Below are 27319 nucleotides of genomic sequence, written 5' to 3' on the forward strand. Positions count from 1 at the left end.
CGATTCAATCTAGTATCGTCTCAATATATAAAAAAATTATCGTTTTAAAGTTTTTTTAAAAGTTATGTCATGTTTTTACCGGTTATCCAAGTTGTTTTTTAACTCATTAAATTGAATAATTCATTTTGGATAAGCTCCCATGTTGTTTAATTCAAAACTTGAGCTAGACAAGTAGTCGAGTTGGTAGGTTTTAAGATTAAATTGCTTGATTAGATTTAATAATACTGTCAAAAAAATCTCCATACTCAATAATTTTTTTTTTTAAGTTTAGAAAAAAAATAGGCAGACAAATATACTTGTAACACAAAAAAGGTATGGGGATTCACTTTGTAAATTACACTATGAAACCCTTTATATAACACCTTGAACTCATTATGGACTCAATGTTCATAGCGTTATTTATTATGTCCATTTTTTTTTAATTTCACCTTTATAGGACTGAATTATAGGTCGATTTAGGTTAATTTGAGATTGAAAGACATAAGATTAAAGTGAAAAAACAGATGAAATGAATGGCTTTTTGAACTTTGAAAAAATATTCATTTTAGTCCTTATACTTTTCAAATTAGAAATATTGTGTCCCTCTAGTTTCTAAAATTTATAAACAAAATTAATTTTAGTCCACAACTTTATTTTTTTATATATTTTTAAATCTCTGGTTTAAGAGATGAGAAAAGGAGAGAATTGTTGAATTTTGGTGGTAGAGAGAAAATTGACATTGACACCAATTCATGCCATCAAAATAATTAATCTTAGTAACCTTGAATAATATTTTTTTTTCATTTGATTTATTCAATCAATTTCATATGTTTGTCTATTTCTATTATCATTTAATTAAATAAAAAAAATAATTTTGATTAACAAGGTCTTTAAACACAATCTAGTAAATAGCTTATGGTATGAGTCAAATATCTTGATTTATATCTATTTCCTGATTTTTCTAGTTTTGTCTTTAATTATTTATTAATATAAATAGTTTTTTATTTATTTAATGCATTCACAAACTTTTTAATTTACACTTATGTAAGAAACATATCAGGAAAATATACATATTTAATTTTTTTTTGTTAAAAAAAAATATCTTACCCACCATGCAAGTAAAATAGTTAGGTCATCATCTAGATGGAGACCCTTATTTATTTTTATTTTTTTCCTGGGCAGCTACTCTTTTCCTCTCCTTTCAGTCGAGTACTACCAAAACTTGCTAGCTGTTTGTTTGGATTGATACCCGTTTTACCATGTTAAGCTATACAAAAAACCTTTATTGTTTTTTTTCTTTTCGGATTGACACTCCCTATATTCTCTTTTCTTTTATTTTTAATACATTAAATATGATTGAGGACCCTTTATTATGTTTTAGTCATATTACAAACGATACCTCCATCAAGCGAAAGGTTTTATGGATTAAAGTTCATCTGTGTCAATTTTAAACCTAAAGATTATTGAATTTGACTGTTGTAATAGTTAGAAATTTCAAATTGGAAAAATTAAAAACTCATAATTTTGGATTTCATTTGGGCTTAAAAATAGTTTTTGATATCAAAATGTTGTTTGAAAGGTCATAAAGATGAAGTTCAATGGTGAAATTGACAAAAAGAGTTTTAATCCAAACACTTCTCATGTAAAAAAAACGAAGAAAAAAAATATAGGCAGCGTCAGTCCAAAAAATAAAAAAAGGAAGAAGAATAAGGGGTCTATTAGTAATTTAACATGGTAAAAGGGGTGGTAATCCAAATATAGAAAAAAATAAGAATTTTCCATCCAAGTTTTTTTTTTTTTTTTTTTTAAAAAAAGAAAAACATTAATACAGGAACTCATGGCTTAAGTGTCCATCATGAGCAATTCTTTTACTAATTTTTAGTGGATGTACCACGCAGGTCAGTATTTTATTATTTCTTGTTCAAATTCCAAATTTGCGAAATAACTTCACAAATTATAAAGAAAACCAGCTAATTGAAGAAAGACAAAATGAAGCCGAAGTATAGATTTATTTTTATGTTAATATATATAAATATGAATACGAAAAAATAATAGAATAATGAAAAAAACTGATTAACATAAAATACACATGTAAATTTTGGTATTTCAAATAGATAAAGTTAAAGGTGAAGCACTCAAACGTAAATAAAATCAAAGATTGGGCACCTAATATACAGTTTTCTCCTCCTTTTGGTCCCAAGCAACTATGAATGCCATCGCCACCTTCTGAGTTCTGACTCAGATTATAGCCAACATCAAGCATCAGAACCTCCAGGCTCAACAGAAAAACAGCACCAAAGCTAAACCCCAACAAGCTTCATCTCCCTCTACTACTATCTAAACTCCTGAGCCCCTCTGGTGGTTTGGTCAAGCTCCAGATTCAGGTAGGTTTACAAGTGTAAGCAAAATTTTGAGGTTCAAGAAAAAGGAAAACAAGTATACAGAAGATCAGTTAATACTTGAAATTATTTTGTTATTACATAAGGAAGACAGTCATATGAATCATGTAAATATATACACTCACCCAAACTCGAAACTCTTCATACAATGCATGATATAGGCTACATCGCTTGTTCAGCCAAAAACTCAAGGTGCCAAGTGGTACAATGAACTCCCGCTTTACAATCAAGACAATATACAAAAGGCACATTACAATCACAGGTGATTAAAGAGAAGTGGTTGGCAAAGAACCCATTAAGATAATAGTATCTTCGTCCTTCACTTTTTCTGGATGTGCCTTCGAAAATAGTTCAGGGAGCAATCCCAGATGCAAACTAGAGCCCGATCTCCTTCCCAGCAAGAAACCACTGGCCTTACGGCTCAATGTATTGGTAGACTCCATGACCTGATCTGCACCGAGGTGCGTCCCACAAGAGCAATTTGTGAGCTTTCTGAAGCATGGCTTGTGGAATACTGATTCGCAAGAAGCACACCTTTCAATTTCACCTTCCTGTTTAAGTTGTTTTCAACTGTCATAGCGTATCTATGCCAACTTTTCAGTTATCAACTAGAAGGATGAAATAGGAGTCATTTTATGTTGCTTGCTAGTTGAAGGGCTATTCACTAGAGCATGAGATATAACACTCCAGAGAAATCTTCAATTTTTTTCAATAAAAAACATTCATCATGCTACTATTAAACAAAGCTCTACTATATGCATTTGATTGAATGCCCACCTGAAAAGGGAATATGAGGGAAGATGGATCATTACAAGCTTGTCGGGCACTGCAGGGGACTCCCACATCGCAGCATATGAGACATTGCTCTGTTATATGCTCCAGAATTTTCCTTGAAACAGTTTCAGCCATCACCGGTAGTGCTGCAAAAGTAGAGATGTGTTAAAGAAAAAAAACAGGGTCGCACAATTACACAGAACTCAGATACCTAAATAAAAGTCCCAGGACACATCACATGCACTGACAAAAGGAAAATTTAGGGTCAATAAAGAAGCAGATAATTGCTATGCAGATTAAGTCTTTTAAGAAAAAGTTCTACTATGCAGATTACAGTTGCTGGCTTAGCAAAAGACTCAAAGCCATATGAGCATAATCAATGGCACGTAATTACTATTTTATTTGACATGAAAAACAATAGTTGAGGCCCATTTGAGAGACAAGAGTGAGAGATTCCTGTATGGTTAAGGGTCAGTTAATGCATCAGAGCGAGGCAAATAAAGACTGCCACATAATGTCAAAGAAACTGATGATGCCAAACTGTGGAAAAAAGTAGTAACTTCCCACACACAAACATAAAGGCACATGCAATGGAAGGGCATGTCAAAAGCTAGGAAACAAAAAAACAAAGTTAGATCAGCCAATTACAAAGAAATGTTTAGATCCAGCCTAACTGCTTGCAAATAAATCAACATAGACATACATTAGATATTGAAATTGAGACTTCTGCACATGTAAACAAGGGCATAGACACATATGGACTTGACAACAAGGCACAAGTTTCGATGAGATATCTTCTAAACAAAATACTAAAATAGCAATTAACTTGTGATTAGATGTTAACCTGCAAATGCCCCTTTCGAGAGATCTATGAGGTCTCTAAGGGGAAAAAAATCATTGCTTTCAAGAAGATATCTTCGAGAACCAAGTGCTTTGTTGATGGTCCTGCGGAATGGACATCGAACATATTGAAGCATAGTTCCAATTTTTTTCCTGACACCCATAATATGGTGCAAGGCTGGGACCTTGGAGAATAAGAGAGGATTGACTGCGCTTACACAAAGCATGGGCTGCAAAAGAAAATTCATTAAGGGTATCTGGCAAGAACTTAAATAAGAACTCTGTGCATTGAATTGGAAGCTCAATATGGATCTAAAATACTTGAAGTGGTGAAACATCAATGACACATGCATGTGTTACTATCTAAATGAAGAATTTAGGGAACTGCAAATTAGTTTGATACCCCAAGCATACAAAAACTAACAATTAAATTAAATTTCCAAGCATATAGACATGTGACAGATAACCTGGAATGGGGTAGGCATCTACAATCATCATTCTTACACGCATGTCAAATCTTAACAAATATAGTCAGGGAAATGCTAGACAGTTGGATCATCAGTTAAAAATCGACTTTTGGCCCATTATAGTATGTAAGCAAGCACAAAAATGTGCTTGACAAACTTATTCCTTTCATGATTTTGTGTCAGTTTTTTATCTATCCCTTGATTTTGACAACATCATCCAACCTAGAAGCATCCAATTATGCAGAGATTCTACAAATGACAACAGAAGAGCCACTTCTCAAATTACCTGCTCATGGATGGAATCCAAGTATGACTTGGCCAGATGAGAAACTGGGTATTTATTAAAATCCCAATAATGTAGAACTCTTGCTGGCAAAACTGCAGCCTCGTTTGTGTGGCATGAAGAACAAAATAACTGACCAGTATACTCGCAAAGCCGAGGCTTTCCCCACCCAAGTGTCTGTACAAAGTCCTGAATTAATGTCATACCATCATCAAAATGTTTGTGGCATCCAGCACAAGTATAATGTTGCACTTCTAGCATCTGTTTAGTAGATTTGTGTGGCTGGATTTCAACAATAAGCGATATTGTCTTCCCTAAAGTCGAAATATTTCCTGCATCTGCCCCTTTGTTAGAAAATATAGACCGAGCAACTGGCGTTCTTGCTGCAGGGGAACTAGGAAATGAACCTTGAGGACACAAGAACCAAACCAGTGCACTTGGGGGACTGGAAAAGAACCCAGAATGGATAGTTGAATGTAAACACTCTTTAATAAGAACACTTCTCTCGGAAACAACATCTGGAGATGCATTCCTGAATATTTTTCTAGATTCCTTTTCCACAGAGGACCAAGGAGAAGGAAGAGTCCAGCCCTGGTCAGCAAATAATGATTTCAGCCTGCGATAGAGCGTATGGAAATCACGATACCTGCGTTCAACCTCCCACTGGTCTTTGCCACTCCATACCCTTATTATATACATGGTGTATTCCTTCACTCCAACCAATCTTTCACTAAGGGAGACATCTCCTTTCTTCTGCTTTGCTCCTACCACTTCAACCCTATCAATTCTCTTTGGATATGTGATTAGCGGGTAAGCCTCATTGGTACCAGAAGTAGAAGCAGTTGACCCACCATCTCTTAGCGGCAGTAATAGCTGTGACTGAAACAAATGATTACCCTGAGGAAATCTAGCCCCTGGAGACTCACCGGAGTCGAGTAAAATTTCTTCCATTTCGTTGACAATCTCATCGTAAAATTCAATAAGCTCAAAATTCTCTGCCTGGCAAGAGAATTTAGGAAACGGATTAGAATAGATGCAGGTTAAAAAGCAACTTGAGAGCAACGCTGGCAATAGATTCCCTGCAGTCAAATAAAAAGGCAGCTAACCACTAGAAAAACAAACTTTGAGAAAAAACACTTTTGCAACAGATTGGTCACTGTATTGCTTCAAACTCTTGCAAACAATTACACCACAACAAAAACTATAATAATTCCAAATCGCCAACACAAAGCAATTTACTTCAAATTTAGAAGAAACACAAATTATAAGCATAAGATGATGCTATATCAGAATATGGGTCATCCAAAACACTTCACAGGTTTGGCAATAAGTTGTTTTTCCATTGGAGCTCAGCAAATATACTTACATGCAAGCAATCTGGTTAAAAAGTTTGATAGTATCAGATTTCTAACATGTAGATACTTAAAAAACATAACCATACTCCTAAATTCGTACAAGCCAGATTCTAGAACTGAGTTTTTATACAAGAACAAACATGTAACGCATGTTCCTTAAAACATTGCCAAGCAGATAATGCAAGTGAAAGTGTCGAATCCCATTTCCATCCCTGAAAGATTCTTTTCTGTGTGCTATACATGATAACCAAGCATAAAAAGTAACAAGACATCTAAAGGACATCTACAAATTGGTTCTATAATTTATGAACTTAGGAGGGTTGTAGAATTAATGTTACTAATCTGGTGCTTACGAAGAAGAAACTAATCATTAAGTTACCATGGAGACTAACCTTAACCACTGCAGAATGGTCTTCATAAAGAATCACAGAACCAGGAGCATTTTCTGATGTTTCTTTCATGTCATTTTCAAGCATTGGCAGAGTTGAATTTAATTTTTGGGTCACAAGGGATTCTGCACTTGCATTTTCTGAATATTCAACTGCGCAGAAATGAAGTTGATTAGTTGTATCAGAAAGGGGATCTGCCTCTACTTCAAAATTCCCAGCCTCTTCATTTTCCAAAGCTTTTTTATCATCGGTACAAACAACTTCCTCGGATTTCACACATGGATTCAGACCTTCCATGTAAGGATCTGTAAAATTCAAACCTAACCCTACGGGGGTTATTTCTGCAAGAGGTTCCTGCTCCACCTCAAAGAAGTCACTGACAGGACAACTTCTGTAAAGCTCTGTTGTGTCGTTACTACCTTGGGCTTGATTGCAGTTAAAAGAAATGTCTCTAGCATCTTCTTGCTGTGGTTCGCAATAGCCTGGAAAACCAAATGGCATGGTCGAAGTACTTTTATCATCTTTGGCCAATTCATGAGCACCTTGTACCTGACAACTGACTACAGAAATGTCTCTCATGTCTTCCACTAGATCCACAAAAGAATTCCGTACACCATAAGGGACCTCAGTACCGGAATTGAGCTTCTCTCCCAAATCATCATCTTCACTGTCTCCAGTGCCAGCATGTTCCTCAGTCACATCTTCCCCTATTTCTGCTTCACCAATAACAGGTGCTACAGTTGAAACTACAGGAATAGAACTGAAAAAGTTTCCATCACTCGCCAGACCCTGCCCCTGCTGCTGAAATTTATCCAAGGTCAAAGAAGCTCCAATGCCTCCCCCAGTTTCTAGCTCAAAATCATCCCAATCTTCCGACCCAAAAGCCACAGACGAACTCATAAGCAACGGGTTCTCACCACCTACTTTCCCTTCCTCACCAAGCAACACATTCCTCCTAAAATACAAATTCTTCCTTTTCTCATCATCCGAACCACACCCACAAATGGAATCATCATCTTCCGAATATCCATATCTAGACGAATCCCCATCTTTCCCTCCATCAAATCCCAAATCTACGTCTACATCCAACCCACTTTGACAATCTTCATTCTCTCCACAACTAACTCGACCCAAATCCCCTTTCCCAATCTCCCAAATCCTACTGTCCAATTCATTACTACTTGCTCCACAAATTTCCAACCTACCAGTCTCATTCTCTTCAAAACTGCCATCTAAACGATCAATAACCGAGTTCAAAAGCTTTCTATCCTCCAAGTTCCTATTACCATCAAACCCCAAATCATCCAAACTTTTCAAAGACCCAAGATCAGACTCTATACAATCATCAAAAGAGGCTCCAAATAAGCTACTACAGAGGCTAGGTGTGCCCATAACTGAATTGGCGCTGCAGTATCGCTCGAACTCCGATTCCCCGCATGAGGAATACTGTGACGGAGAGGCGTCACCACCGTCCGAATTGATAGAGTGGAACGGATCAGGATCAAGCCCCCTGGAGATGGTGTCGTGGGTCCCCTCTCCATCCATAATAAAAAAAAATCTGATTGTTACTGTTGTGGTGGATTGATTGATGTTGAAAACTTGATGAGAGGAAATGGAAAGAAGATGAGAGATGAGAGCGAATTTGGAGTTTTGACAGAGAGACCGGAGAAGATGATTTTTCCAAACTGTTGTGTGAACGATTCAATTTTTAGACTATTTTTATTTTGAGTCAGACAAATAAAAGTCAGAAACTGTCGATTACTACTATATTTTTTTTCATGATTTGTCATTTACTTTTTTTTTTTTTTTGGACACTGCTCATTTGCTGCTTGAATAGAACAGTGAAAAATACAGGTATATTAAAATGAAGAAATATATATATTAAAGTTTATTAAATTAATGATTTAAAAAAAATTAAAAATATATAAAAATAATATATTAATAATGTAATTATCCTCGCATAAGATGAACCTCAAAATAAAAAATTTATTTTTTTAACTTGATTTTTTAGATAATATTAAATATTATATTAATAGTTATTTCTTAAAATATTTTTTATTTAAAAATATATTATTTCTAAAAATTTATTTTGTTACAGTATAACAAAATAATTTAAAAACATTAAAAGTTTATTTATTATAGGGAATTTCACATTTATTTTATTTATTTATTTATTTGTATCTAATTTTCAGTTTGATGCCAATATACTATTGAAGTTACTTTGTCCAGCTGTCAAATCTAGCCAGTCTAATTTGTTAAAAAACTTGAACATCTCGGTTAGGTTTGGGTCAGTTTTCAAGTTGAACATTCTAGTATTTATACTCAACTTAAAACCCGAATTTAAACCCGATCAGCTCTAAAAATTTCTTATTCGCTGAGGTCTAAAGTCTAAACCATTTGAATCGGTTCAGATCATTATCCTTCGGTTCAGTTGAAATTCCTATCCCTATTTGTTTTTCAGTTGAACCCCAAATTTCCCCATGTTGGCGCTCACAGCCCTACCTCCAAAACCCCAAAGCCCTAACTAACTTCAACAAAACACTCCCAGAGGCACAGGAACCGTTCACATTCTGCCCGCCATGGCAATACCTAGCGAAGCAGCAGCAGCCTTAGAAGCCTTAAATCGCCTAAAATCGACTAACCCACCACTATGGCTAGCACCATCGCCTTCTCTGTCTCAAACAGCACGCACGGCCTGTAAACATATCTTCTCTTCAATAAATCCCCATGTCCCTAAATCGCTCTTTGATCAACTTCTAATTGACGGGTTTGATGTTGAGCAGATTTGGCAGCAAATTGACTTACAATCACAGCCGTTGGTGTCCACTTTACGCCGTCAAGTTTTGCACTTTGAGAAGAATCCAAAGGAAATTAGAGTAACTGGTGACAAGGTTTTACAAGGGAAAAACAACGGTGTAGAAGAGAAGGAGGTGAAAAAAATTGATGGGGTTGGTAATGGTGACGACGACGACATGGATATGTATGAAATTGATGATGAAGATGAAGATGATGATGAAGAGGAGGAGGGTGGTGAAGAGGAGGTAAGTGAAGAGGACGAGAGTGGAGAAGAGGAGGGAGAAAAGGGAGTGGTAGAGGATAAGTTTTTGAAGATAAAGGATTTGGAAGATTTTTTGGAGGATGAGGATGCCAGGGAATATGGACTAGATACAAAGAAGAATAACAAGAAAGACAAATTAAGTCAGGAGGATGACGAAGACGAGGATGATGATGAAGGTGAGGGAGGAGAGGATGATGAAGATGATGAGGTGATGCATACTTATATAGTTAATCAAATTAGGTTTGTGGATGCATGAACATTTTTTATGTTATTATGATAATTTGTTTGGTTTGGGGAATTCTTAGATATGATTTTGATCTAGGATAGCGCGGATTATTGTTGGTTATTCAGTTTGCTGTAGTGGAGGTAGTGTTGGCAAATTCATATTCAAATATAGCTTTTAATTAGTCTATATTGAAGATCAATCTGGGATTATGCATATTGTAGATGTGTTATTTAATTGGAATAGCGTAGATTTTTCCTTTATACATTTTCAACTCTTTCCCCCTTCTTTTTTCTTATGGTTCATCCTTTTATACTCACTGGACATCTAATCATTCAGCTTGGGGTTTTTGGCGATGGTGATGAGGAAGAAGATGAAGATGCAAGCAAGCATGCCAGGTCCTAATTTGTTGTTTTTATTTTTGGGGTTTTTTTTTCCGGGATGAGTTATTAGTTATAGAATCATAACCGAACTTACATGGTGATAGTTAAAGCATTTCTTTCATTTATTTATTTGTTCCAGAGAAATCTCACGGAAACTTAGCAAGGCCTCCATTTGCCCTGTTGCTGGCAGCACTTCTTATGAAACTGTTGCTTCAATGGTCATACTGATTTGTATTTCATTTTCTTTTGCTCTTCTTAGTTCACCTCTATCACTAATTCTTCATGTTCATACTGCTTCTAATGGTGCCACCAGCACCAGACCTTACTACCTTCCTTAAAAGTTTTTTTTTTTTTTTTACCTAGAATTACTGATTTTTGGTTTCTCTTGTGCATCGCTGAGATTCAGATATGAAGACTTCTTTGGCAGTAAAAGGAGAAAAATCTTAAAAAGAAAGTCAAAAGAAGACTAAAGCTTAGACAATGAACTTGATGATGAAGCAGTTGATGAGGTATTATGATGTGTTTTTATGACTAAATGCATTCAACAAAGTTTCTGCTGTTTTTATGAACTGTAGTATAATTTAAATTTTAAGAAGTGAATGTATGTGTAAATGTAATGGTGTTGTTATTTCCTTTGTGCAGAGAAAAGGTAGACTTTCTACCCATGAAAAACAACTTCAGAAGCTTCAATCTGAGATAGAGCAGATGGAGAAAGTAAATTTGGAGCCAAAAACTTGGACCATGCAAGGAGAGGTAACTCTGGCCTTCCTTTAATGTCTAATTAAGAAAATTGCTTTTATGCTTTGTGCTTTATTATTTTTATTCGTTTTTGGATATAATCCTACCCAATCCAATCGATGTTAGGTTTTGGTTTTGATGTCACATACAATGGACTTTGCACCAGGTAACTGCTGCAAGCAGACCCAAGAATAGTGCACTAGAAGTTGATTTAGACTTTGAACACAATATGAGGCCTGCCCCTGTAATCACTGAGGAGGTTACTGCAACACTGGAAGATATGATTAAGAATAGGATCATTGAGGTAAACTTCAAATTTTAATGAATTTTCTTATGTATCTTGCTTTCTTGTTAAGACATCACTGTTTGACTTCATTTCAAATGTTTAATCCAAATTTTCTTGCTATGTGTTGATTGCTTGTAACAAATTGATTATGATATATGATTTCTGTGTCATGCAATTTTTCTTTTATTTTGCACTTAGAAACCAAGTAGAATTTTTCGCAGTTTGCTTCAAGGTAAACTGCAACTATATCTATGTGATGGCCATTTGATGAGCTGATGTACCTCAGATGCGCACACTTGCTCACATGCATATGTACACTATCCCAATTTTATGTTGCAGTGGCAACAGTTGTCTTAGTTGAGGTTCATACACAAATCTTCTTTTACTATGAGAACACTGGTTTATATTTGGCTGTTTTTGTTATGAGAAGATGGTGAATAAACATTGCAATTGTTACTGGACATATGCATGATTATTTATTCAAAGCCATGGCACAGTTCTTCAGATAATTTGAACAATGTCTGTCCAGAATTTTCTGGTTTTTAGATAACGGTGAACATTTGTCCAAATACTCGTGCTCTTAAAGTTGGCAGATGAATGGGTGATATTAATGGCAGAGCAACTTCCTCCTATGATCTTGGCTTTTCCAAATTTCTATACACGCAGAAAAAATTCCTAAATCCTAGGTCAAGCTTTCAGAAAGAAATTTTTTACCACTGTACCTGACACAATATGAGTAGCTTCATGGAATTTTATGCTTTGTTATGGGAAAAATTTTGGGTATATTTTATCTTGATATTTCTTGTTTTGAATCTATATAACTGGTTCCTTTGTTCAGATCTTGCTGCTTCTCATTTTGAATTGGACACTGCTTTGATACTTTGCTATGTTAGACATTGTTGTCTGTGTGCGTGCATGCACGTGCTGACTTTTTAACCAGAAACAGTCTTGCCATGATGATCTTAGGGACAGTTTAATGACATTCAGAAGGCTCCCAGTTTACCCTCTAAAGCACCGAGAGAACTGAAAGAGTTGGTAAACAATATTACTGGTAACATAGTTTAGTTTATTTTCCATTGTTCCCTGTTATGATATAATATTAATTCTGCTCGCTGTATTTTTCATAAAATGTGCAGGATGATAATAAGAGCAAGAAGGGTCTTGCCGATGTTTATGAGGTTTGTCTATCTTAACCAGCATGCTTTGTCGTGTTTCCAATTCTGGATACTGGATCCTATACTGTTCTTAATTGTTTCTGAGCTTGATTGTTTTCTTCTGTTGTTGAGCTTGTGTATTGAATCCAAATTTCTCTCTAATTATTTACAGGAAGAATATGTTCAAAAGACAAATCCAGCTGCTGCACCATTATCTTTCTCTGATGAACAGAAGGAGGAGGTAGATATTCATGATGTTGTATTTGTTGTTGTTGGTACTATTATTATTTCTCCTTAGTTGTTTCTTCATTACAAATTTTCATATCTTCAATGACTCCAGCACATTGCATTTTAGTATTATGTTTTCTATGTCCATCTGATTTTATTACATTGACATCTTTGATTTGTGTAATCTTGTTTTCTTTTTTTACTTAGGCAAGTGTCCTGTTCAAAAAACTGTGCTTGAAGTTGGATGCACTTTCTCACTACCACTTTGCTCCCAAACCTTTATGCTTCTCAATCCATAAAATGACGGGCTTTTATTCACCTTTTTATTGTTCTAAAAAATTGATCCCTTTGTGTGACTTTGATAGGTCATAGAAGACATGTCTATCCAAGCAAATGTCCCTGCTCTTGCTATGGAGGAGGTAAAAGATATCTCCCTATCGTCTTCGGTCTGAACTTTGTTTTTGACTTGACTTGCTAATACAGTCTTCCATGTATAGATTGCACCCATGGCAGTTTCAGATGCAGCTATGCTGGCTCCAGAGGAAGTTTTTTCAGGCAAAGGTGATATCAAGGAAGAAGCAGAACTTACGCAGGCTGAGAGGAAGAGGAGGAGGGCTAACAAGAAAAGAAAATTTAAGGGTGAGATTTGATAAGAAAGTTTAGTATTCTCTCAAAGGCCTTGCATATCTAGTTGATTGCTTCTTTCAGCTTATAAAACCATCAAAAGAAAGATCAATTAGTAGTTTAAAGAATCCAGAAGAAAGCTGCTCAATTCTCACCATTCTCTCTGTCTCATCTAGTTTTTGCCTGCATGTTCGATCTTTCCTCTCATATTAACCATTAATTGATTATTACAGCTGAATCGGTTAAAGGGACAGCAAAGAAGGCACGAGAGAACACAACACTATACCACGATGATGGTGAGTGTTCATCTTAACCGTCAGGTGTCATTATTTTTTGGAAGCTTAAATGAACCCAATTTGACAGTCACTAAACCTCAATTTTTTATTAAAATGCAGGAAAGGAAGAATAGTGACTTGTTTCATCGTTATATCCATGCACAAAGAGCCACGGAACCTTTTCAAGTTATGGTTTCAAGTTTAGGACCGCCAGATGAAGAGGGGAAACAGGAGAAGAGCGGTACCTTGCAGCACTGTAAGATGCCCATTTGTTTCATGCTTTTAACAAGCACTGACGAGAAGAAAACTATGCCAGAAGAAGAACTAGAAAGATTTGGGATATAGCTTGAAAGAAGCTCGGTGGGATGTTGGCAACCATAGGCTATACCTTTTATACTTTAGAAGTAGAATTTAGAGTTGAAAATGTTATTCAACCTCTGATCATTGTTTGACACCTTATTATTGCATTTTATTGTCATGAGGCTGGTTCTGTCATGCAATGTAAAATATGAATCAGAAGTTAAAAGAAGGATGAATGATGAGAAGCTTTACCTGGAAGAATATAGCGGAAGCGGTTCTTCTGTTGAACTATTTACTTGAGGGACCTAACTGGGGCAAAGAGCTCTACAGAAACAAGTGCGTAAACAGGACTTTAACTTTCTCTTCTTATTTGGTCAGAAATAAGCTCTGTTCTCGGCTCTTGAAATATATATATATATATGGTAAGTCTCGATATAAGACAACATTGTTAGATATTTTCTCTTAAATGTGATTATTTTTATTAATTATGTAAGGTTAACGGATAATGTGCATACAAAAGCCTTAAGAAGATGTCAAATCAATAAATCATCAAGAACAAGATTAAAGCATATATTCAAAGAATTGTAATGATACAAACTCAACCTAATTGATTTAAGATTTCAATATCTAGATTTAAAAGGACAACCTTATATGTCAACTTATTAGTATCATTCTTACCAATTTCTATAATGAAAAACACTACCTGTAATGAAAACTAGAATGAGCTAAGCTTTGTATTTTATTATAATCAAATAATTTTCATTCATTTGGAGGATTATTAGAGTGTGAATGAAAAGTTGTGCAAGTTAGTACAAATAATAATAATAATAATAATTGTCTAGTCATATTAGTAGTAGTACTAGTAGTAATAATAATAATTGTGTTCACAATCAAAATAATAATCATAACAACAACAACAACAACAATGATAGTAGTAGTAGTAGTAGTAATTATAGTAATGGTTGGAGAAATAATAATTATAATAATAATAACAATAATAATAGTAATATCAATGATAATAATATTATTATTAGTGAGGACTATAGTAATAGTAGTAGTAATGAATAATTATAGTAGTAGTTAGTGCAATACTAATGATGATGATAAGAATAATAATATTAGTAGTAATAATGATAATGATATTAGCATCATCAACAAACTAGTTAGGTGGTCTGCGCTACGCTGCGAGCTCACCTTTTATTTTCTTAAAAAGTTGGGTCCTAACACTAGTAGGATCCAAGGTTATTTGGGTCCCGCACAGGCAGGACTCAAGGCCATTTTAGGTTATGCAACATACAAGGTCCAAGGATAGTTGGGTCTTGGCATACCCATGTGCCACGTGTAAGCTGGGGTGTGCCAAGCCCCCAGTCAGGGAGCCCAAGTACAACGTGTGCGCGAGAGTGTGCCCAACACTGAGCCAGGACCCAAGCGCCATATAGGTGCAGGGGGTGTGCCTAGCCCCCAGGCAGCAGCCCAAGCACCACGTGTCCCAACGTAGTTTTTCTTCGATAGCAATACCAATTTTTTAAAATTTGTTAATAATGATGATGATGATAATGATAACGATAACAATAGTAATTTTTAGTTTTACCTTTCAAATCAAATCTATGGTTTAAATTAGATTTTTATGTTAGATGATATGCAATTTGGGGGGGGATTTGGACATTATCTAGGTTAAAGCAAAAGAAAACAGAAAACTATCAAACAAAATTTAATAAAATCAGAAAATTATCAAGAGAACAAACCTTGGTCGCAAGCACACATCCACCTATAGAAATCAGAACTGATCATGGAACGAAACATCAATTTATATTTTGAATATTTATCTCTTCTTAACATTGGTTAGTTAACAAATTTGTTGTATAACTAACCCTAACCATCAAACAACCACAGTATCCGCACTAGTAATTTAATTTAATGGCAGCCTTAAGAACTAGATAAGTTTATTAATCAAGAAAACATAACTATCAGCAGTCTATATTTGATTTGATTGAATGTTCTCCCTAAGATTAATAACATAGATCCATTACAATTATTAAGCTCGGTTGCTTCACAAGTTCATATACCACAACTCTAGTTTTGATATCAAACTTAGCAATATATTGTTTACAATAAAAACTTAGAGTCTGTTCTAACAATTAAAATAAACAATCATAGGAAAAATAAACATAGAAGAACAAACATATTCATCATATAAACTGAAAAGAAAATGTAAAATAAATCTCACAATTCTTAAAATCAGAAAGTTTCCATGTCTTTGCAACCAAGAAAACGAATTTAGCCTTGCATGGTTGTTGAATAACTAATCAAAAAGATGGAGGAAAGCATAATTTCGGGTTTCTTAGAGTAAGGGGGTGTTCTTCTCCTCTTGGCTAGCTGTCCCCCTTCTCTTCTCTCATTCTTTTTATATCCAATGAAACCCTAGTCTTTATTTTACAAAATAGTCCTCTTTTAAGTAGACTGTTTACATTTAAGTACTCCAATAACTATTTTTCTAAAAAAAAGAAATAGTCTTGCATGAAATCTTCAAGTTTTGACTTAGAGGAGCTAAATTGCTGAAATAAAAACTTAGATATCGGTTTAGATGCTTTGGAACGTAATTTGAACTCGTTTCTTCACTAAATCTGTTTGTTGGCAGAATTCAGTTGTCATCTTTGAAAAATCATATCTCCCTTATATGATATTTTTGTTGGCTGAAATTTAGTGAATTTATAGGTCTTTCAGTCACGAATCCAAAAAAATTGAGTTTACATCAATTGGACTTCTGTAGCTCCAGATATTCAAGTCGGAATGACCAAAGGTCAACACTAGCAAATTGTAAGATTTGACTTTGAAAGTTGTGATTTCCATGCTCTTTTTTATTTTATTGTCTTGCCTTAAATTTCCCAAAAGGTATGGATGTTAGCTTTTTAATGCCACTAGAATCACTTCATTTCGACCTTTAGAGCTCACGCACTGCACAAAACATCGACTGAATGTTAAATATGCCAATTACCTCCAATTTACTCATTTTTGCATCTTTCATTCAAAAGTGTCTTCAAAACATAAAACAAATAATATTAAGACATTTTATATATAAAACATATGCAAAACACTAGTTAAATGTGGGTGAAACTATCGAATAATATAGTTGCATCAGGCTCATTTTTTATTTTTATAAAAAACACCATAAAAATTTATAATATAAATAATAATATGTTTTCAATATTAATATAATATTTGCACGTGTGCGCTTCAGGAAGGAGCCCAAGTGCGACGTGGCTGAAGGTGGTGTGCCCAACCCTAGATAGCATCCCAAGCGCAAATGTCCCCAAGTGATTTTTTCTTCGATAGTAATAATAGTTTTTTAAAATTTAATAATAATAATAATAATTTTTAGTTTTACCTTTAAAATCAAATCTATGGGTGTTTTTCAATATTAAGAATATTTTTTTTTTTCTAATTTAGTAATTATTTTATTATTAATATTAATTATTACAACAATCCTAATATTTATAATACAAAAGATAATATTTTTAATATTAATACTCTTCATTATAGTGAAAATAATAATATTCAGAACACAAATAATACTATTTTTAATTCCAAGAATAATTAGAAAGCAAATAATAATATTTTTTGTATTAGAAATGTGAGTTTTTATAAAAATAATTATATTTTTCATATGAATATGTTGAATTTGAAGAAAAATAATAATATTTTTTATATGAATACTTTGAATAATAAGAAAAATAATAATATGTTTTAGATGAATACTTTGTATTATAAGAAAAATAATAATATTTACAACGTAAATTATAATATTTTTTATATTAATACCAAGAATTATTGAATATTTTCAATAATACTATGCCGCAGACTCATTTTTTTTTATATATAAAAAACACCATAAAAATTCATAATATAAATAAGAATATGTTTTTCAATATTAATAGTAATATTTTCTTTGAAATTTATTAATTATTTTATTAATAATATTAATTACAATAATAAAAAAAAAAAATATTTTGAAAACAAATAATAATATTTAAAATTGGGTCTTTACACAAGATCCATTGATCTTGGGTCTTGACGACAGACCCCTAAATGGGGTGCGAACATGGACATGCCCAGCGCGGCCTAGCATCACGTGTGCACATGGTGTGGTCTGCTCCTAGAAAGGCAGCCTAAGCACCACGTGGGTGCAGGGGTGTGCTCAGCAGTGAGGCCCAAGCGCCTCTTGTGCGTTTGGTTTGTCAGCACGCAGTTAGGCAATCCAAGCAACGTGTGTGCGCTGTGGGTGCCCAGCCCCAGGCAGGAGCCAAAACGCCACGTGTGCACATTCCTAGTGGGTGTGTCTCTAGCCTGGTGCTTGGGACATGCTGGCTGCAGCCTCACACATGCCCCCACCAAACAGTGTAGTCCATAGTGAAAGCTCTCACAATTTACAATATTCGTACTATAGTGCAGAACAATGCAATCCACAATGAATTCACTCACAATAAACAGTATTCCGCACTACAATGAAACACTGATCAGTTATAGTTAATAATAATTATAATAATGATAATAATATTAATAATTATGGTAATACTAATAGTTTATTATAATAATAATAATGATAGTAGCAGCAGTAATAATAGTATTAACAACAACAATAATAGTAATAGTGATAATAATAATTGTGATTACGACAATGATAATAATCAAAATGACCTTGGAATAATGTGTTTTGGTATATTAGTTATTTTTTTCTTCAATTTATCCCTCCCACCAAAACTTTGTTGTTTTTTTTTCTTATAAATGTTTTTCCATTGTCCTTTTGAATATGTGTTATTCCCTTTTGATTTAGTTCTTTGATTTTAATTTTCATGTTTTTTTATTTGGTTTTTATTCTTTAAATTTTTTATTTTTTTCCTTAACTGTTTTATAAAAATTTTAATGGTTTTTAATCTTACCATTCAATCTAGGTTTATGGTATGTCATTTTTTTTTTCAATTTTTCCTTTTTTTTTTATTTTTTTTCTTTTGCTTGAGTTATTTTTCTTTTTAAATAAATTCTCTGATAGAAAAAATTTAGTTGCCCTCTAATTTATTTTTTTTTTATTTTCATCTTTATTTTTTTAATTATCATTTTTTATTTTAGATCTTTTTAGTTTGTTTTCCCATTATGTTCTTCTTTGTTTGTTGACTTGGACTAATTTTTTCATCTTTTTTTTTTATCCAATTTCATGCTCTCACTGCTTTTTTCCAAGGTATCATAATATTTTTTGAAAAAAAAATCCAATTAATATCATTATCATTTCTTTTACTATCTAATTAAAATAAAAACAACTCATTAATATCAATTTATATTATTACTCAAATCATTAATTTCTTTTATTTTTAAAAAATACATTTACATCATCTAAACATCATTTTTCACAAATAAAGTACAGATTGTTTGCATAACTTAATATCATTTTTTCAGAAAAAAAGTATGGATCTGTAGTGTAGTGTAGTGTGGGCTGATGCCTAGCATCATCTAAGATGGAAATAATTAAATTTTTTATTTTCAAGAAAAAAAAAAAAACTATATTTGAACAAATAGTGACTGGATGGGATGTATACAAATTATTTATTAAAATGCCTGGTTTGAACATCACCTGACTCAGAATGGAACAAACATACAAAAAATGCAATAAGCGTTTTAAATTCCATTGATGCCACGTGATACACGAAAAAGATTACAAAAAAATAAGAGAAATGACATGAACCAATATTTAAATAGAAACAATTAATAAAAAGGGGTAAAAACTAAAAACAAAAATAAAATGGCCAAGTAATAATGTCTCTGGCTCGTGCATCCAACCTAAATGATAACGCCCATGTTTTGTTTTTTAAGGCGGGCGATAGGTTACCGATGGGTCGTTTTCTTGTCATCTTAGGCAATTGAAACATCAAGTTTTTTGTTTCTAAGAATTCATTTCAACTATATAATTCTTAAGAAACACTTAACAACTTCAAAATACCACAAAATCACTCTAAATAAAATAAAAACTAGTTAAATAAAAAAAATCAAACAAAACCTAATCTACTTTTCTAGCCATGTTTAGAGAGAGAAACCACCTCAATTGAATTTTTATTGAGAAGAGAAATTTATTGAGATAAAAATTTATTTTTAGTGGCAGGAATATGGCCATCCAATAATTTTCTTTTCTGTATTATTTTTTGGTGAATTGTTTTTTAATCTCTCAAATTGAGAGACTAAAAAATAAACAAAATGAATTTTTGAACTAAAATAATTTTTTCAAAAACTTTAAGATTAACCACATAATTTCTTTGTGCTTTACATTGTAGTCTTTTTTATTTTTATTTTATATTTTTACTACAACTTAGAACTTTATTTCATGAAATTATGCCACAAAAGGATTTAAAAAACAAGTATATGAACAATTTCTTTTAAAAAATAATGAAAAAAATTTATTTGGGAGCAATTTTATATTCATATGAATATTGATGCTGACAAATAAAAAACAGTTGTTTTAGCTGTTTAGTTAATTTATAAAAGAGAGCTTAGTAAACTCAATTTTATGGTAAGAAAACTTACAAGGATGAGTTGTTAGACCTAAATAAATATGGGGAGGAATTAGCAGGATCTTGAAGATTGAGAATTAATATGTTAATGAGCATATATATTGGAGACTGATTTGTAGTTAGCCCTTGGTGTCTTTTCCTTCGACTTCCCCCCACTTTCTTACCTTTTATGGACGTGAATTCCCACTTTTTACTGGTGATTCGGTGAGCCTTCATGTATCCAAAATGGTATGGTAATATGGAATCACCTAACCTAATCTAATTAGAAGCCACCATTTTTTTCCCTGTAAAGCATATCGCCTTGCTTGAAAAGCCTGTTCATATCTTTGTAAAATTGACTGTGGATAGCTGGTGGTTGAACTGGATACTGTCGAGTTTGGTGCCCATTAAAATTTCAATCTTAAAACCCAGAAAACAACCAATTAGTACAGTACTATAGTATTATATATTGTAAACAAATCTATCCTTTTCATGGCATGTTAAAAAAAAAAAAAAAAACCCAGTTCTTGTCCAAGCCTGAAACCTTTATTGGACTCTGTTCTCTCTCTCTCTCTCTGTCTGCGGCATTGAGTTCAAGTCTTTGTCTTTCTGCTTATTGCATTTTACTGGAAAAGAAAGAGTCTTTCTGGTTCGTTTTCAATCAAGGATTTATACGAGACAATTTCTACTGGTCTCAAGGCAAGAGTGAGTTCAAACTCTTTATAGCGGTCAGCTGTTAATCTTGGAAAAAGCAACGACTTTCCCCCTTATAAAACCAATTCCAAATTTCAATTCAAAGATCTTACCTTTTCTTGATTTCAAGATGTAAATTCTTGTTTTTATTGTTTTTGACGAATTGGGTTTTTGTTATTTTGTTTTTTAGAGGCAGCAATGGCAGCGGCTTTGTCTGCAGCTTCTCTTTCTTTGATATCTCAGCGGCCCAAATCGCCACTCCTCGATTTTGAAGACAAAAACTGCTGCTTCTGGGCTCGACCAAGTTATTACGCGAAGCAAAGTAACATAATCAGAAATGTAAGTGGAGGTAGAAGCAGAAAAAGTGCGAGTCTGGTGTCTGCTTCACTGCCTACTATTTCTGAAAATTCAGCTTCCACCGTACCTGCATTCAATGAGGTCTGTCTTTCACATTTACATATATTTTTTAAGTTCTGGTTATTTTAACATTTGCTTATTTATTTTGATTTCTTTTGTGATTTTTCTTTTGGGTTTGCCCTTTTTTTTTTGCAGTTGATTGAATCTTTGATTAATAAGGTGGATTTGTCAGAATCTGAGGCTGAAGCATCATTAGATTATTTACTTGATGATGCTAGTGAGGCCTTGATCAGTGCTTTCTTGGTATTGCTGAGAGCCAAGGGAGAGACTTTTGAAGAGGCAAGGAACATTTACATCTCGTTAGAAATCTTTTAGTTTAGTGCATATATTCCTTTTACAAGTAAGGCTAGCATATTCCACATGGCTCCCTCTTTAGATGTAAGGAGTATAATGTTTAGACATGATAGTTTAACTTGAGCAGTAAACTATTGTTAATGGGAATATGCTGTTATAATTAGAAGAAAATAATGATTACCCTGGGTTGTTGATGCTATTAGGTTGTTGGACTGGCAAGGGCAATGTTCAAGCATGCTAGGAAGGTGGAAGGGTTGGTTGATGCTGTGGATATTGTTGGAACGGGTGGTGATGGTGCAAACACGGTTAACATTTCTACAGGAGCTTCAATACTTGCAGCTGCTTGTGGTGCTAAAGTAGCCAAGGTCAGAATTTATTTTCCTCGAAATTATTCTTAAAATTCGTGGACCGTGTAATATGATTTATTTCATGTGATGCGGTAAATGATACTGCTTGCTTTGCAGCAAGGGAATAGATCAAGTTCTTCAGCATGTGGAAGTGCTGACGTATTGGAAGAACTTGGGGTAGTAATTGACCTGGACCCAGAGGTAGGTTCACCAATGATGCAAGTCATTAATGGCTGTTTGGTTCTAGGATAGCTTGTTTGTTTTCTTACCAGTGTTTTTTTTTTATGTGGTTGTGGGCATAAAAGTGGTCTTTAAAGAACAATTCGTCAATGCTATAAAGATAATATAACTGAGTACCGATCTCTCGTAAGCTTGTGTTTACCATATTTTTATAATCACGCTACTGCTTTCCTCCTCCCATTCCATCATTACTCGATTTGTTAACCGAATAGCATTAATTTGGAAGTTGGGCCACCAAAACTGTAAGTTGCCAGTTGATCCATCGTGCATTCTTTAGTACATTAGAGCCTTAAGTAGGCTGACTCATTTCCTTTTGTTATTTGAATTTTAGAACGACTCACTTGAGGGCATAATCCTTGTCTTTTTTTTCCGATGAAACCTATTATTGTACAGTTTGTTGGTGAACTCTTGAGCTTTTGGAACAGTATTTCTTTCTTTGGGGGTCTCATCTAGCTCTGGAATGAACAATCAGCTTTCTTGATAAATGAATATGCTATATGGCCCATATTCATTTATATAGGCATGAAAATAGTGCGTCTTTGATTCTTACTTTAATGTTCTGTTTTTTCTTAACTTCTGGAAATTTTCTATGATACAAATCATGTTGGATTACTTTGTCAACTGTAACTCATCAAGCATAACTCATATGGCATGTCACTTCCATAATGCCAATTGTGTTCTTTTTGTTGCTGTTCCAATAATAAACCATAATCCACAGCTTAGGCAGATATATGTCAAATCATATGCAATTCCATTCACATATTCTATGCATGTAATTTAGCTTAATCTCATTTTTTATGATATTAGGGGGTATCAAGATGTGTGAATGAAGCAGGAATCGGCTTCATGATGTCGCCAAAATACCATCCTGCAATGAAGATTGTCGGCCCTGTAAGGAAGAAATTGAAAATCAAAACCATCTTCAACATACTGGGTCCGATGCTGAACCCTGCAAGTGTTCCCTTTGCTGTTGTTGGTGTATTCCATGAAGATTTGGTGAGTTGCTGTATCATGAACCGTAACAACTGTGGCATTTAATCATCTATCCAACAAATTTTGCTTATCGGTCATCACTGTGTTGAAAAGATTACAATTTATTCTTAGGTATCCTAAGGTTATTCAGTTTAATTACTAAACTGAAAGATCCTAAGATACTGATTTAATTTATTCTTAGGTATCCTAAGGTTATTCAGTTTAATTACTAAACTGAAAGATCCTAAGATACTGATTTGATGCAATTGTTATATCTGTGGTTTCAGATGTGTTTTGATAGCACTGTCCTTGATTTTCCATAGTTGTAACTTGATACCGCTAACTTAGTTTACATAGAAACCACAGGGGTATCAAGAAATACGGGTTAAGTATTTAGTGGCTTTGTTTTGCAAATGCCTCTCTCTCTCTCTCTCTCTTGTTATATTGATATCCGTATATGAACACATGAGATATGCTGTTTGGGGGGATTGGGGGCTTGCTTGTGCAGTAGCTGAACATCTCCCTTTAATTCAGCCTATTATGTTCTTGCGTAGGTGCTGAAAATGGCCAAAGCATTGCAACGCTTTGGCATGAAGAGAGCATTGGTTGTTCATTCAGAGGGCTTGGATGAAATGAGTCCCCTTGGTAAGATTTCCTCTAAATAAATATCATTATTCCAGCAAGGGATATGTAAGTTATCTTTGGCTGCCATTGGTTATTCCACATTCGCTTGCTTAAATCTCATCTTCTGATAATGATATGAAAACAGGACCTGGAGTAGTCTTTGAAGTCAACCCCGAAAAGATATCAAAATTTTCATTCGATCCATGTGAGATCATCACAAGCTTGTATTTTGTTCAGCCTCTCTCTGTTTTTTCGATAAATTTGTTCTTTCGCATTATATTAGAGAGCGACTGCATGTTAGTTACTCCATATTAATAAGGTTTTCCAAGATGTCTCTGATTGCTTAAATCGCTGATACAAAAATGTGCATTTGATAGTGGACTTTGGCATTCCGCGCTGTACACTATTGGACTTGCAAGGTGGAGGCCCCGATTATAATGCAGATGCTCTAAGACGTGTATTGTCGGGGGAGAAAGGCGCCATTGCTGATGCCATTGTGAGTTTCTTTGATAGAGTGTTTTGTTTCAAGTGTCAGTTCTTTATCTTTTTGCATATGCACCTGTGGTAGAAGGAACAAGTATTTGTGAATTAAGTTCTCATGCCTGAATAATTTTTCAGATCCTAAATGCAGCAGCTGCTCTCTTTGTCAGTGGTCGCTCTAGTAGCTTAGCAGAGGGAGTGGTTTTGGCTCGAGAGACACAATTATCAGGGAAAGCTCTTAATACACTTAATTTATGGATAGAGATGTCTAATGTAAGTGGCACTTAGTTTAGAATTGATGGGAATTTTAGAATTTAACTTTTGCCAGTTGTCTCATATCCCCCCTGGTTGACAGCTGCAGAAAGTGAAAGAAGATTCTGTTGCTCAGGTCGCCTGAAATTTTACCCAAGCTTAAGCAGTTGGAAGATCGGAAGAACAAAACCTTGATACGGGCACATCACTGGCAATTCAACAGTGAATAAAACAAGATAAATATCCTTTCGATTCATCTTGGTGCATAAATGTTTACACAGCCAAAACTTAAATGGCTGGTTATAATGTGTTGTGTTTTAGCTTGGGGAAATTTCATACACAAAGATTATACCCCCATTAATTTAAGTGTTAGCTTCTTTTTTTTCCTTGTTCTTTTTGGGGACTTGTCATGAGTTTCGGTGCGACTTGAAATGGTCAGATAAAAGAATCCATTGCGTAGTGGCTGTTAATCTATTTTGGCAAGGTTGTTTCTGAACATTAATGACAAAGTTGTCAGCCTACATGACAAGTTCTCAGTAATATTCATCTAAATATCATTGCACGATAGATTTTTGTCTGATGCCACCCATCCACAACACATCCAGAAAGTAAATTTTATTTTCTGTTTTGATCCAGGAGGAACCACAAATCCAGAAGCAGCAGAAATCAAAACACAGCAAGAAAAAAGCATCACCCCGTATTAAATACTAACATTATTGATGCTATACTCTATTTAGTTTGGTCCACGATTGGAATTCAGGTACATTGGTAATGTGGGAAACGTTTTCCCAACTCTTAGCACAAGATTCATCTAGTCTCACAGATGTTTAATCAAAGCTGGGCAGAGTTGATAGCAACAGCACCAGCATCGTTGAGAAGTGGCAAGAGTTGGTTGTTTTTGTGCTTCTCCAGGACAGCTACAACAGCAAAAGCGAAAGTGGATTGAAAAAGATATGATCGTTAATGGATTTTTCGTCATATTAACTGAGGCCATGAAAATTAGAGAGGCAAGTAACAACAAGAAGGGAAAATAACTCACAGTCACAACCACCAATGTGTTTCCCTTCAATGAACACATTAGGTACTGTACTTTGCCCAGTCCAGTGGCCTAGTGCCGATTGAAGTTCGTATCCACCACCTTTTAAACAGAAGATTCTTACTCATACGTATTCGATGTAAAAGAAACTTGTTTTTTTTTTTTTTTGTTGTAAAATGAATATGAAATATGAAAACTAATATTTTCATCAAAAAAACGTATACCAACTGGAACAAAGGATCAAACATGAAGCTATAGCAAAATTAAAAAGAAAAAGAAAAGGACAAGAAAAACACAGTGATCTTACTTAGCTCATCCAGTTCAATGACCTTGTAAGTTGCTCCCACCTGTGTCAGCAACTGCTTCACCCTATTGCAATAACCACAATAGGTTTTGCTGCGTGAAGAAAAAGCTCACAAATCATAATAAAAAGGTAAAAAAAAGAAAAACAAACACAGAAAGATAGAATATAACTGCAAAAAAAAAAAAAAAAAAAAACAAGTAGCAACATCTTAAATTACACCATAACGATCAAGAGATATAAACAAAGAGTTTTGTAATTGTAAGTTATGATGGTAATAAAACCTGAAAACAACGACAGGAGCAGAGGAAGCAAGCTCATTGGCCTTTGTAAGCGCAGCCTGTTTGCTCATCTCGATCGAAACCAATTTCTCTTTTGCTTATTTGGTTTTGTTATATAGGAGAAAGCGAAAAGAGAAGAGGCAAAAGCAACCGACCACGAACAGGTGTCTTGTGTTCCGACATTACGTGTGCTCAGCTTCTGTATTGGCATGGTAACGGTGGCAAACAAACACAACTCACAGGTGGCTTGTCAAATTTTATTATTTGAAAAAAACCAAGTTGGTAGCGAAGTTATTGTGTCTCAGGATAAAGTTTACTATTCTATTGTTGTAATACTGTAATTATTATATTTTCCCTACATTATTTAACTTCTTAACTTAGCTTCGGTTTTGGGGAAAGAGTGGTATTTTGACTATGATATAAATATTTTTTGAAAGTTGTGTAGTGTTACATTGGTTATTTTGTATCTGAATGTTAAATAAAATTACTAATTAAATCATTAAATAAAATAATTCAATGTATAATACTCAAGGGTATTTTTGTATTTTTATTTTTTATGAAATAATATAATTACTTTGATATTTTTAAAGACAAAACCAATTAAACTCTGGCTTTTTTTTTTTTTTTTACTTTGTTTTTACTATGAATTTTAAGGGTATTAAGAGGCATTACTGTAAATTATGTTTATTAAATATAATTTAAAAAAACATGTTGGCCACTACTCCGTACTCGCCGGTATGTTGATGGCTCCTGTGTCATTCTGTGAAGTCATCCAACCACTAAACATTGCATTTTAAAGCGGCATTTGAAAGGTCTTGATATCTCCTACTCGATGAGGTTGCGTATTGATGACCATTTTTTTTCCCTTTCTTCTCCTCTCCCTATCTAAATTTTTACGTCAACCCCTTAAATATTTAAAAACAACCCTTTAATTTGTTGGTTCTTTAGATTTGGTCAATTTTCTTTTTTTCTTTTATTTTTTTAATCTTTAATAATCTATAAAATTGGTGTGCCTTTTAAATTTTACCTCACTATTTTTTTTTATCTTTTAAATTTGGTCCATGTTTTTTTATTACTATTTTGTTTTTGTTTTT

General features: G+C 34.0%; 3 protein-coding genes and 1 pseudogene across 7 annotated transcripts; 2 read left to right on the forward strand and 2 right to left on the reverse strand.

The window, feature by feature from the left end:
• Window positions 1-2052: 2052 nt before the first annotated feature.
• On the reverse strand, window positions 2053-8219 carry LOC118044895 (uncharacterized). 2 transcript variants are annotated; one of them, XR_012167508.1, is made up of 6 exons: window positions 6490-8219; window positions 4746-5741; window positions 3997-4222; window positions 3156-3298; window positions 2504-2929; window positions 2053-2351 (listed from the first exon to the last, which is right to left on the reverse strand). XR_012167508.1 is itself a non-coding variant. In XM_035053378.2 (5 exons), exons 1-5 carry the CDS (start codon window positions 8029-8031, stop codon window positions 2645-2647), a joined length of 3192 nt encoding a protein of 1063 aa, XP_034909269.1. In that variant the 5' UTR covers window positions 8032-8219; the 3' UTR covers window positions 2403-2644. The 2 variants fall into 2 exon arrangements, 1 of the variants encoding a protein (XP_034909269.1); XM_035053378.2 differs by lacking the exon at window positions 2053-2351 and having other exon boundaries at window positions 2403-2929.
• Window positions 8220-8847: 628 nt separating this feature from the next.
• On the forward strand, window positions 8848-13900 carry LOC118044894 (M phase phosphoprotein 10-like; annotated as a pseudogene).
• Window positions 13901-20518: 6618 nt separating this feature from the next.
• LOC118044892 (anthranilate phosphoribosyltransferase, chloroplastic) lies at window positions 20519-25001 on the forward strand. Of its 4 annotated transcripts, none has more exons than XM_073412820.1 (11): window positions 20525-21016; window positions 21172-21419; window positions 21534-21677; window positions 21896-22057; window positions 22157-22240; window positions 23087-23275; window positions 23806-23896; window positions 24021-24080; window positions 24253-24371; window positions 24494-24628; window positions 24711-25001. In XM_073412820.1, exons 2-11 carry the CDS (start codon window positions 21180-21182, stop codon window positions 24750-24752), a joined length of 1266 nt encoding a protein of 421 aa, XP_073268921.1. In that variant the 5' UTR covers window positions 20525-21016; window positions 21172-21179; the 3' UTR covers window positions 24753-25001. The 4 variants fall into 4 exon arrangements, 3 of the variants coding, with proteins under 3 accessions (XP_073268921.1, XP_073268920.1, XP_034909265.1); XM_073412819.1 differs by having other exon boundaries at window positions 20526-20993; XM_035053374.2 differs by having other exon boundaries at window positions 20527-20993; window positions 24717-25001.
• Window positions 25002-25207: 206 nt separating this feature from the next.
• LOC118044893 (glutaredoxin-C1) lies at window positions 25208-26372 on the reverse strand. Its single transcript, XM_035053377.2, has 4 exons — window positions 26229-26372; window positions 25951-26039; window positions 25647-25745; window positions 25208-25524 (listed from the first exon to the last, which is right to left on the reverse strand). Exons 1-4 carry the CDS (start codon window positions 26294-26296, stop codon window positions 25439-25441), a joined length of 342 nt encoding a protein of 113 aa, XP_034909268.1. The 5' UTR covers window positions 26297-26372; the 3' UTR covers window positions 25208-25438.
• Between the last annotated feature and the right edge of the window lie 947 nt (window positions 26373-27319).

The sequence above is a fragment of the Populus alba genome, chromosome 12 (genome assembly GCF_005239225.2).
Source record: "Populus alba chromosome 12, ASM523922v2, whole genome shotgun sequence".
NCBI lineage: Eukaryota > Viridiplantae > Streptophyta > Magnoliopsida > Malpighiales > Salicaceae > Populus > Populus alba.